Source organism: Denticeps clupeoides, chromosome 16, assembly GCF_900700375.1.
Source record: "Denticeps clupeoides chromosome 16, fDenClu1.1, whole genome shotgun sequence".
NCBI lineage: Eukaryota > Metazoa > Chordata > Actinopteri > Clupeiformes > Denticipitidae > Denticeps > Denticeps clupeoides.
In genome coordinates this window covers 18584011-18596783 of record NC_041722.1, presented here as the reverse complement: position 1 = coordinate 18596783, position 12773 = coordinate 18584011, and the positions used below count along the sequence as shown (strand labels likewise).

The 12773-nt window shown below is 46.5% G+C and overlaps 1 protein-coding gene across 1 annotated transcript in view; it reads left to right on the top strand.

The window, feature by feature from the left end:
• itfg1 (integrin alpha FG-GAP repeat containing 1) overlaps window positions 1-10168 on the top strand; it is a 105950-nt gene extending 95782 nt beyond the window's left edge. Inside the window, exons 15-18 of the mRNA XM_028957059.1 lie at window positions 1321-1445; window positions 2560-2642; window positions 3685-3802; window positions 9171-10168. Coding sequence (XP_028812892.1) covers window positions 1321-1445; window positions 2560-2642; window positions 3685-3802; window positions 9171-9230 — 386 coding nt within the window. The 3' untranslated portion in view covers window positions 9231-10168. The remainder of the gene's footprint in view (window positions 1-1320; window positions 1446-2559; window positions 2643-3684; window positions 3803-9170) is intronic.
• Window positions 10169-12773: the final 2605 nt, after the last annotated feature.

Sequence of the window (12773 nt, the reverse complement as noted above, 5' to 3'; positions counted from 1 at the left end):
TAACTATTTTGTTATATAAAAAGTTAATTTTTGGTTACATGTTGACATTTCGAATCTCATTTGTTGAAATCCAGCAGTCTGCACGAGCAAAATCCCATTCTGTGGATGTTGTCGCCCTTTGATTAAAATGCGAGATTCTATTTCTGGTGCAGGAAGATGTCTTGACAATCCATGGCCTTCGGGGTATAAATAGGCATTACACTTTCTGCCTTGGTCCTCCTCCTCCTTCCCTCTGTCTGCCTCTACGTCTGCTGTTCCCTTCCGCCCCTCATTACTGGAAAGCCGCATACACGCAGCTAATTGTTTTCCCTGTTTAATGACATCGTTAAACCGTTTTGTTTTTTTTTTTCTTCTTCCCCCCTTTCTCCCGCTCCCTCCGTCTTTGGAAAAGGAAAGCGAGAGGATCAGGATGACCTTACACGCCCCGCTGTGCGCTCACTGCCCTCGGGTGTACGTCCAGGCCGCGCACTACACACGACATGAGCTGAATCTGGAGCTGAACGTCTGAAGCACCTGCTATGGCTTTTCTTGCGGCAGAAAGAGAGGAGGAAGGGAAGGGAAGAAGAGGATTTTTTTTTCCCCTCCTTATGTAAGATAGACAGCAGACAATGTGTTTTTTTCTGCTAAAAGCTGCTGTTAGGAGGCGTCTTTTTGATTGGTGCGATTTATTCCAACGATCGCTTAAAAAAAAAAGCCATCGGTGCGAAGTGATCTGTCATTATCTTAATTTTCCCTCGCAATTAAAGTGGAAGTAGCTTCGCGTCCCAGGTGCCGGTTCAGGCGAGTGACAGCGATGCCGTTGAGGCCACTGGGGCCGGTGTAGGTGGCCCACAGGTCCTCTCTCGGGAGCGGCGGAGTCTGAGTGGGCGGGGCCATGGGCTCTGGAGAGTATTCGGGAGGAGGGATTTATTTCTTTCACGCCGATGGTGTTGTGGTACTGCCAAAAATTATTATATATCGATATTTTCTGGGATTTACAACCCGCAGACACGGAATTGCTGAGCAGAAGTTGTTATGTGAATTTTGTCGCCCGATTTTAGAGGAAATTTCATGTTTCTGGTTTCTGTCTTCCGTTGTACTTGTAAGCCCCAGTTTTTGGCAGAAGTTGGTATGGTAGATGTGTGAGTTGCTGGTGGATGGATTGAGCAGGTACTACATTTTCCATCCTGGATCAAGATCACCACTAAAGTCGAGCAGCCCGATTCATACCGTTTCCGATTTAGACATTGCACAAGCACAAGTGCACTTATACGTTTCAAAATTGTAATGCAACATAATGGTAATGTGAGTCTCCCTGTTGTCCCTCTTTTTGTCTCGAAGCTGGACAGCTCAGTCAGTCGGCCCACCTCGCTCTGCAGCTGCCCTACACGGTGCTGGGTCTGGGTCGCAGCGCCAACTTCCTGGACCACCTGTACGTAGGCATCCCCCGCCCACCTGGAGAGAAGGTACGATCTCTCTCTCTCTCTCTGTAGGAAAAAATGTCTCCGGGTGATCCCGAGTATCTTTTAATGTCATTTTATACATATAATAAGAAAAGTATAAAAAGAGAAAGCTAGCATGTATGCTGATATAATACAAATATGATGCAAAATGTAGTACAAAATAAACCATTTTAAATGTAAGAAAGAGGTAGGTCAACGATGGATCTGCATGAATCCTTCTTGCACATGGAATAGTTTTTTAATGCTCCTGTGTCTCTTGCCTGACGGGATGTGAGGATGTTTTTAGGACGTTTTCCGCTCTCTTGAGGCAGCACGAGCTGTGCGGTTCATCCAGAGAGGACAAGGAACCGGCCAACGATTTCCTGGGACGTCTTCACAATGCGCCGAAGTGATTTCCTCCGTTGTGCAGCTAGAAAAGCACACGCAGAGCCAGTAGCACAGGATGCTCTCAATAGAGCAGTGATACCAGGACAACTTTCATGTAGGTTTTTGCAACGAGGTTCAGCCGAGAGAATTAAAGGCCTTTAGGGATGCCTTCCTTAGCCTTAATTGTGATTAATTAGTCAAATATTTGGAAAGCTCCAGTAGAAAACCCTCCGCTTTACCTTACGATGTAATGAGAAGGCGGTAATTAAGACGGGACCGAATCGGGACATGTTCGATCGAGTGGCCTGGCGACCTCGGCAGCGGGCAGGTGATCGCGTCCACGTCCCCAGACTCTCATTAGACATATCATGTATGTGTGTGTGTAAATTGGGATCCGTCCCCGCAGAGGAAACCCTCGGAACGATGAATTTAGGGGTCGGGACTAATTGCTGTCTCGCGGCCACTGGAGGAGGGAGAATTGCCGGGGTAATTGATTGTGGAGCAGGCAGGGAGTGGCGGAGACGCGCTCCCTCTAATAAAGTTTTAGAGTATAGCGCTTGTTAAGAGTCTGAGGGCCTATTAGCTTCTGTATGGGAGAGTAATATATGTGTGTGTGCGGTGAATGAGGCTAATAACTGTCTTTGAAAACGATGGGGGCGGGTTTCGGGCCGCGGCGTGTAGACGAAGGTGAGTGGGTCCAATCAACGCGCCATTAAAGATGTTTTATATTCCTTCATTTCTGCATTTATAGGACGTTCGGAAGCATGAATGGACCGCCATCATTCCTAACTCACAGCTCATCGTCATTCCGTTCCCGCACAGCGAGCCTCGCAGGTACGTGTCCACAAATACACACACACACACTTGCAAAATAATACACACGGGAGGGTATGTGCACCGTTTTTGTGACTCTTCCTGGGAATTACATTAACGTGTCCCTCTGGCGGTGGCAACAGATGGAGGAGACACTCGTTTCCTTGAAGGCGGCGCACATATGTCCATACTTGTGGCTACGGTGCATTTCACTGTAGCTTCATGTGACCTCAGGATACATCTTCACATGCGTGCAGGTTTTAGTCTACAGATCAATAGCATTAATTCATGGATTTTTTTTTTTTATCTGCCTCTACCGGTTCGAACATAAAATTTTTTAAACTTTTGTTCTTCTGTTTTCATTTAAACGGACAGTTCGGCTACCTGAGCCTCATTTATTGTTATGAACAGCATACATATTTTAACAAAAATAACCTGCAGGCAGTTTTTAAATGGATTCTTAAATTAATTCGGTCAATTCGGTGTTTAAGGCATTAATTCTAATTAACGTATTCGTATTTAATCATAACTTAAATCTGAGAGAATTTGTTTTCTAGCGAGAACAGAGATACAGTTCACTTGACAGCTAGTTACAGGTGATGGATGGGACAATCGGCTTCTCCTTCTCATTTTCCCCTCTTCCTTTTATTTAGTCCCACAGTCAGGTGTGTCGAAGTGACACGCACAACCTGATTTTGCAGCACCTCTGTACCAAACCAGGAGCTGAAAAGCACCACTTCGTGTTCACTAGCGTTCGGCCAATTCCTTCCCTAATGCCTCAGTAAATATTTCCAAAGGTCAGATTTGGAACTCGGATTCTGAGCAGATTCTGGGACGTGGCGTTTATGTGTTACGTGACTCATCCAATATCCACGGTGTCACTGCTTGTTATATTTAGGCTTTATTTCTTCCATCACGCCGACTTGATCAGCCTTTCATCAGCCACTCTCGTGGCAAATGTTGGAAAGCTTCATTTAAAACAAAGTGTGCATAAATAGGCCCGCGTATGTCATCGGTAATAATGCTCCGCGGTGATTTATTTTTCATGTTTTCCTCTCCTCAGCTGGAGCGCCAAGCTGTACCTGACCCCCAGTAACATCGTGCTGCTGACGGCGATAGCTCTGATCGGCGTCTGCATCTTCATCCTGGTCATCATCGGCGTCCTGCACTGGCAGGAGAAGGTGAGAGAGCGAAGCCACCAATCAAACGCTCCCCCACGGGGAGGCCACGGCCGTTCCTGACTCTCTCCTCCATCCATATCCTCCCTCTGTCGTCTTCTCGTTCTGTTTCACCACTGTTCGCCATGCACTCCTTTTATCTCCCTTCCCCCTCTCTCGCTCCTCGTTCTCGTTCTCTTGTGCTTCTGCACCTTCATCATCCTCATCTTGTCTGAGGACCTAGCCACCATCTCTCTCCCTCTCCCTCCCTCCCTCCCCATTTTCCTCTTCTCTTGTTCCCATTTCAGTCTCTGCATGGATCCTGCCTCTTCTCCAGCTGTAGAGCGCGTGTACACACGCACACACACGCGCACACACACACACACACACACACACACACACACACACACACACAAACACTGCAGACTCTTGATTCTTAGCAGCTTCATTCTGTCCTTTCAAGTCATCGGATCTGTTCTTTATTTTTTATCTGTCTTCCTGAACGGGACGCACATGTTTCTGCTTGCTGTGTGTGTGTGTGTGTGTGTGTGTGTGTGTGTGTGTGTGTGTGTGTGTCTTTGTGTGCTTGCACATGTGTGTGTTTTTTTTTTCTACTGTGTGACTGTCAGTGGTTCTGGCCGCATTGGCATGTGTATGCATGTGATACAGTGTGTGTGTGTGTGTGTGTGTGTGTGTGTGTGTGTGTGTGTGTGTGTGTGTGAACAGGAGTAGTGGCGTTGGCGTGTTCTGAAAGCCATCTGCTGTGGGCGCCTGATTATGCACGCTGAAAAGCATAATTGCTCCCTGCTCGGGGAAGCGCTTCCGGGAACGCGGCCTTCATTGGAGTTGACACCGCATTAAAACAACGCGCTGGCTCTCCACTCGAGGACCCCCGGCCCCCCGGACCACGCGTGTGTCGGGGGCGCGGCTCTTTGTCTTGCGTTGATTAGGAGCTGATTGAGTGCTAATCCTCTTGACAGACGTGTTCAGGTAATGGGCCAGCGCTGTTCGTTTATTTGCATCATTAATGAGACAGGTGGCCTTCCATTCACACCCATCTCTACTCCCTCCCTCTATTCCTTCCTTCCTTCCTTCCGCCATCCCTCGCGTCTTCCTGTTCTCTCCCTCGTCAAACAGCCTTGGAGGTGTGAGGCCGAAAGGACAATGTATGGAAATTTTATTTATATATATATATATGTATGTGTGTGTGTGTGTGTGTGTGTGTGTGTGTGTGTGTGTATATATATATATTTTTTTTAATATTTAATATTTTTTTATGCAGTGCAATGGAATTCCACTTGACATTGTGTAGAGCAAAAGATTTGTCTGAAGCATGTCGGTGGAAGCCCGTGGTAACGCGGACTAGCGTTAACGAAAGGCAGATGGGCTACATTCAGCATGGCCAGTTCAGAATGTTGCTTCACGATGCCGTGATGTCGGCAGATGTGGTGTTTCTTGCGACTGTGACCAGTTTTCAACGTGGGTTTTGACAGGCAGCTGCTCTCCCGTATTTTTACTGCTGAATCTTGTAAATTTCAGATTACAGAAGGCACCTACTAATTTTTAAAAGAAAAGTGAAATTGTACATAAATAAGTCACATTTGTCTAAAAGCCGCAGGTCTCCCCGTTGAAACATTAGATATTAATGGAACAAGATATATTTTTTTAAACTCTGTTAAATAAATATGCCAAAACTGTTTCATTGGTCCATTACGACCTGTCCAATAATTTCATTGGTCTGATATGGCAAGGTGAAATATGCTGGTGACAGGAAGCTAATTAGCCTATAAAAATCCATAAATTAGCCACAACAATGTAAAAGCTGCAGTTCTCAAAGTACATGAAAAAAGTAGCGGCTTATATGCCACTACAATACAGTATACAGTACAGGCCAAAAGGTTGGACACACCTTGTCATTCAATGTGTCTTCTTTATTTTCATGACCATTTACGTTGGTAGATTCTCACTGGAGGCATCAAACACATGGGGAGTTATGTACTTAACAAAAAGTGGAGACCTGGTCTCCACAGTCACCGGACCTGAACCCAGTCCAGATGGTTTGGGGTGAGCTGGACCACAGAGTGAAGGCAAAGTGGCCAACAAGTGCTAAACACCTCTGGGAACTCCTTCAAGACTGTTGGAAAAGCATTTCAGCTCATTGAGAGAAGGCCAAGAGTGTGCAAAGCAGTAATCAGAGCAAAGAAACTAGAATATAAAACATGTTTTCAGTTATTTCACCTTTTTTTGTTAAGTACATAACTCCACATGTGTTCATTCATAGTTTTGATGCCTTCAGTGAGAATCTACCAACGTAAATGGTCATGAAAATAAAGAAAACACATTGAATGAGAAGGTGTGTCCAAACTTTTGTTCTGTACTGTATATTTAAAAAAAAAGTTTGATTAATGTTTTTAATTGCTCATTGTTATTGAAAAGCATAGGAGGTAAAAGCTAAATTTACTCAGTAGTCAAGAGATTCTGGGCACTGCATTGTCTGCATTATTAATGCATGTGAACAGTTACATGATTCTGCATACGTTTAAGTGCTAGTGACTTGTACGTAACCTGAATTCCTGCTGTAAAACACCCGGGAAAGACGTCATCGAAAATCACGTTTACGCGTCTGGCAGGAGGCTTACAGGCTGCGACAACCTGTTAAATTCAGCCCACGTGGGAATACACGGTACCCAGTATTTTTCCCAGGTCGTCCCTTACCGGACGCCTGTTTAGGCTTGCGATCCTCGTCCCGAGCCGCTCCCGCCCTGTTCCCATCACGCTGCGATGCCGCGGCCGGTCAGTAATTGAAGTGGCCCTTGCAGATGAGAGAGGGGCCGACATTTTCACCAGTGAAAATAGCATTCTGGGAAGGCCCTGCGGATTGCCACGCGTCAAGAAGATGTCAGAGGCAGGTGAGATGTGGACTCGTTGTCTGCCTTTGTCACCCAGCTTGTTCTTTACCGCCTTCCGCCACTGCACAGGATCCTGTCTTCTGCCAGCTTGAGCAGTGGCGAGGGAAGCAAGGAGAAGACGTCAGGAGGGAAAATGCTGTTAAAATGGCTGCAACACAAACAGAATCCTGCATTTGTTCCTGAGGCCTGTCAGGCGGCTCAACATCTGCACAGGGGTTTCTACGCCGCGTGGGCCCAGAAGCCGACAGGAACTTGTCAGCTTCGATCTGTGATCGGGACGCGTTCTTCCACGGAGGTCCTGCTGGCCATCCAAAGAAATAGTCCCTTTCAGTGCTAATGGTGCACGGTAATTCCAGTTCACAGCAGGGGCGACCATTTTCTCTCCATTCCCTACCGTCTTTAACGTGTCCTACAGCAAAGTCAAAGGAAGCAGCCCCGGTTCGGAATCCCGGTCCGCCAAGGTGCCACTGAGGTGCCACTGAGCAAAGTACCGTCCCCACACACTGCTCCCCGGGCGCCTGTCATGGCTGCCCCCTGCTCACCAAGGGTGATGGGTTAAATGCAGAGGACAAATTTCACTGTGTGCACCGTGTGCTGTGCTGCAAGTGACAATCGCTTTATCACTTTAACCAGAACGGAGAATGTTGGAACGAGGGCACAGATGTGCACCAGTCGAGTTGAACCCCTGTTACAAATGCGTGGTGCATTCGACATCGTGGATATTTTCACTGTGTCCATTTTCTTGAAGTTACGTTCCAAATTACATTGCCTGATCTGAGAACAGAGTGCAGCACAAAAAAATTGATTGTTGATCCAGATTCAAACCATGTACGTTCAGGCATATTTTTTTTGTCAGCTGGCCTAGTTGTGTAGATACTACGAATACATAAATACAGACACATAGATACATTTAAATCATGCGGTTTGAATAACTAGGGGTTTCCGACGGGTTAAGATGTTCCGGAGATAAAGGTTGCTGGTGTCTTCCTCCTGTAAGTCGCTTTGGATAAAAGCGTCTGCAAAATAAAGTAAAGTAAAGTAAAGGATGGTCCATCATTTTACATAATTTCACTAATGACCGACGCAGTCTTGCATAAGATGCACAAAATGCAACGCAAGGCAGCAATTCCCCAGTAACTCTGCTTCTTAGATTTCCCTGTCGTAGTTTTATCCGGACAGAGTTGCGGGGAGGCGACCACGTGGACGGCCGTGTCCGCCGGCTGCTCGCTCTGAATATATAATTGAATAGCCTCTTATCAACCGCATAACCCAACTCTCCCCGGTGCCAGTTCACCACAAGCAAACACTTTAAAGGGCCCCCCCGTAGCGCCGAGAACGGAACGGAACGGGAAAAAAGAAACGTACCGGGAGCGAGCCGGGGAACGTTTGAACTTGGTGTTTCAGAAACACTCCTGGTTCCCGTGCGCGCTTCCCGGGGAAAGTTACGGGAGCGGGTCTATAAATAAAACCCGAGTGACCCTCCATGATCTAGAGAGGCGTTCACGAGTGCTCCGGCAGGGATCTGTGTGCGACTCGCTCATCCGGCCTGGGAAGAGACGCCGTTTTTCAGATTTTCGGAGTGTCGCAGGATAATTGCTGCAAGCACACACACACACACACACATACACACAAAAATAAAAAATAAACACCAGCCTGATGCTGGGTGAAAGGCCTGAAATTTGGAGACGTTCCCTTCCGTCTCTGGCTTAGTGGCCATGTGCAGCCTTCCGTCATATGAGTGTCTGTGGATTTTAAAGGAATGCTTTTTTTTTTTTTTTTTTTTAATCATAAAATGACATTTCCTCTATCAGACATTGCTGACCTGCCCTTGTTTGGCCGTGGAGGAGGATAAACGAAATTACCTGCATCATGTTCACAAACTGCCCGGCTAGCTCATTCAGAGCATGAGGCTCATGGTTTTCGTGCCCCACGTTGGGGCGTGAATTTTTTTGGGGCAGGGATCGCACAAGTTCACTTTACTCGCGGGCAGTGAATATTCGTGGCTCGTCAGCAAATGAAACCTTCGTTCAGGCTCACTGGGCCCTTTTGAAGACGGGTCTGCGGAAAAGCGTGTGATGAAATCGAAAGTTGAGGAGGTTGAGGATATCTCCACTGTAGGATGCCATAATTCCGGTCGCTTGAGTTTGGGCGGAAGTGTTCCTCCTACAGAAAAGTAAATACTCCAGTAAGTTTCGCCTTTTATCTGCCAAGCACAGAGTGGCTCTGGGTTAAGCCTGAACTGCAGGCGCCTGTACTATGTGTGTGTGTGTGTGTGTGTGTGTGTTTGTATGTGCGTGATGTGTTGAGTTTATTCCCCCGTTTGTCTCTCCGCCTGGAACTGCACTGAGGCTTCATCGCCTCTCATCAGACCGCAAGCCAAGACTGGTCACAGCGGCTCAGCGTGCTTCAGCTGACTGCCGGGTGGCTCTGATCCCGCCGGCGTCGCGTCCTTCTAACCGCCTGTCCCCCGTTTCTCGTTGCAGAAAGCGGACGACCGGGAGAAGAGGCAGGAGGCGCATCGCTTCCACTTTGACGCCATGTGAAGCCCCGCTTCCTCCGACTCTGTCATTCTGTCCCCCGTTTCCTCTGATGCTTTATTTATATGACCTTGCGACCCAAATGAGGTCAAGTGGATGGACATCAGAATGTTTACTGCAAATCTATATTTATTTTTACGAGGGTTCTTTTTTCACACTGGATAAGGTTGTGAAGGAGATGAGCAAAAGCAGTATCTTCTCTGCAAATGCTAAAAATACTTTTTTTTATTTCTGATTAAAATACAGGCTGTGGTTGGTTTTCATATTTTTCCCATGATGCATCAAAGTCTTTGAGACACTGCATGTGCTATGTTGCAGAAAGTGGCCCAATTCGCTATGTTCGGATGGCGCGGCAGGAATATCTGTTGGTCCCGGGACCCTTCGTTTGGATGAACCCCACCTTCCCCCAGTCGTTCCGCTGCGCATTAGATATGCCACTCTTCGTCTCCATTTCATCCCTTTCAATGTTCCTTTTGTCTTCGCACCACTTTAAACATTCGGGTTCAAGTGCCAACGCTGACCGCCTGTCTGAGTATTTCCTGGATGTTGTTCAGGCTGTGTCGCTGTTTATTCCTCGGCTACGTCATTCTAAATCCAATTCTCCTCTCAGTGGGAAGCTCGGAGCACCTTGGCCGTTATTATGGGTTAAGCCTGTTGCAATATTCTGTTCCTTTTAAAAAAATTTTTTTTTTTTTTTTTTAAAAAGCAACTGTGTTCGTATTCACACAAAACACAATGCATTGTGGGTAATTTCCTTCATGATTACATGTATTGAATTAACAGTTGCTGCCTTTTAAATAGATGGCTGTCCTTGTGATTTTTTTTTTTATATATATAATGCATAAGCGTGTCTGGTTTTATTTATTTTTGAGGTTGTAAATTAACTTCAGGGTTGTGATGTTTTGGATGCTTTCTCGTTCTGATTAATAAATGTCATTTACTGATCTCATGATTGATTTGTTATCTGTTCATATCTGCCATAACGTTATGGCTGCTGGGTCATAGCACCTCTGTTACTGCGCTGGTCAGGATTTACCAAAGGTGGTCCAACCAGCGGCAAGGGTGTGAGTGTCCAAGAATCAGTGGGGGAGTGCAGGTTGTCCCAAGTTGTCCCAAGATGCCCACGATCTCCCGGGTCCACCAACAAAAACACATGAGCGTCAGAACTGCACCATGGACCAATGAAAGGGTCACGGTCTGTACATGTGGGTCACCTCTCAACTCACAGGACTTAATGGATCGTCTACTGACAGCTTGATGGCACATAACACAAGAACATACCTTCAGAGGTCTAGTGAAGTCCATGAGTGTCAGAACTGGAAGCACATGAGTGTCAGAACTGGACCGTGGACCAATGAAAGGGTCCTGGTCTGTACATGTGGGTCACATACCACAAGAACATACCTTCAGAGGTCTAGTGAAGTCCATGAGTGTCAGAACTGGAAGCACATGAGTGTCAGAACTGGACCGTGGACCAATGAAAGGGTCCTGGTCTGTACATGTGGGTCACATACCACAAGAACAAACCTTCAGAGGTCTAGTGGAGTCCATGAGTGTCAGAACTGGAAGCACATGAGTGTCAGAACTGGACCGTGGACCAATGAAAGGGTCCTGGTCTGTACATGTGGGTCACATACCACAAGAACATACCTTCAGAGGTCTAGTGAAGTCCATGCCTGTAATGTAAATGGAGTAAATCTGACCAGTTTGTTTCTTTTTTTATGGTTCATGAGCTGGTTAGTACCAGAAAATGTGAGTTTTTTTTTTTCTTCTCAATAATATGTTCCTAGCAGAGCTTTTGTAGCGAAAGTGGGGGGTAAACTCACAACTTTATTCCTTTCAGACCGATCACAGAACCCCTTGAGCTCCATCAAGTTTTTTACGGACCACTTTGAATCCAAATGGCTCCCGGTGAGAGATGCATGACAGTTACTGGACTCCGGCCAATCGGAACACAGCAGGAGCCCAGTCCTCATAAATCCCATCACCCCACACGTGGGCTTTCTGTTGTTTCCTCCTGTAATGATGCGCTGGAGAGTGATGAGACACCAAGCGTCCAGAAAGCTCGGACCGCTCCCATTCCAATGTTGGAGCCGTTTTATTTGTTTACAATCCAATACTAGTGTCTTTCTGAGATTAATGGGTTGTACTTGACTGTAACAAATCCACCTGGCTTGCATCCTCCCAGACGAAGCCCTGCGGAAAATGGAGGCTGTGACCATCTAAGAAAGTGCAGTGAAGCACAGAATGATTCATTAATACGCAAATTATTATGTGATGGTTGTACATGAAGTGACAGCTTGGTGTGTACACAGGTGGTAGTAGCCTAGCGGGTAACACACTCGCCTATGAACCAGAAGACCCAGGTTCAAACCCCACTTACTACCATCATGTCCCTGAGCAAGACACTTAACCCTGAGTGTCTCCAGGGGGGGACTGTCCCTGTGACTACTGATTGCAAGTCACCCTGGATAAGAGTGTCTGATAAATGCGATAAATGTCAATTATTTACACATTTTACAGTGAAATGACTCCACTACCCCTGATGATGCACAAGCAGTGTTGTCAGATCCTAAATGTTGAAGCTTAAAATTATTGTATTTTCAGAAAAATTACCACACACACGCAATTCCCATTCAGACGTTGCTCAATGTTCTGCTGCCTGCAACATCCTCCAGCATGACTGGTTTGGCAGTGGTGCTGGTGTGGTTGGTTCTGGGTTCCTCTTAATGCAAGACCATGCTAGACCTCATGTGGCTGGAGTGTGTCAGCAGATCCTGCAAGACGAAGACATTGATGCTATGGACTGGCCCGCCCATTCCCCAGACCTGAATCCAACTGAGCACATCTGGAACATCATATCTCACTCCATCCACCAACGCCACGTTGTACCACAGACTGTCCAGGAGTTGGTGGGTGCTTTGGTCCAGGTCTGGGAGGAGATCCCTCAGGAGACCATCCGCCACCTCATCAGGAGCATGTCCAGGCGTTGTAGGGAGGTCACACAGGCACGTGGAGGCCACACACACTACTGAGCCCTATTTTGACTTGTTTTAAGGACATTACATCAAACCAGCCTGTAGTGTTTTTCCTCTTTCATTTTGAGTGTGAATCCAAATCCAGACCTCCATGGGTGGATCAATTTGATTTCCATCGATTATTTTGGTGTGGTTTTATTGTCAGCAGATTTAATGTAATTGTTAGCAGATTTAATGTAAAGAAGAAAGTATTTAATAAGAATATTCCATTCATTCAGATCCAGTGTTTTACGTTGTGCATTGTTTGGATGTAAAATCATTACTGCACATTAACCAGTCAAAGCAGAGACCTTCACCTGGTCGAACCAGAAGACCAGGGTTCAAATCCCACTTACTACCATTGTGTCCCTGAGCAAGACACTTAGCCCTGAGTGTCTCCAGGGGGGACTGTCCCTGTAAGTCGCTCTGGATAAGGGCATCTGGTAAACGCTGTAAATGTAAAATGTACGCCTCTATTTCTCTACAATATCAGATGGATGTGTCCTTATCTGTCAACACAGGCCACCCAGAG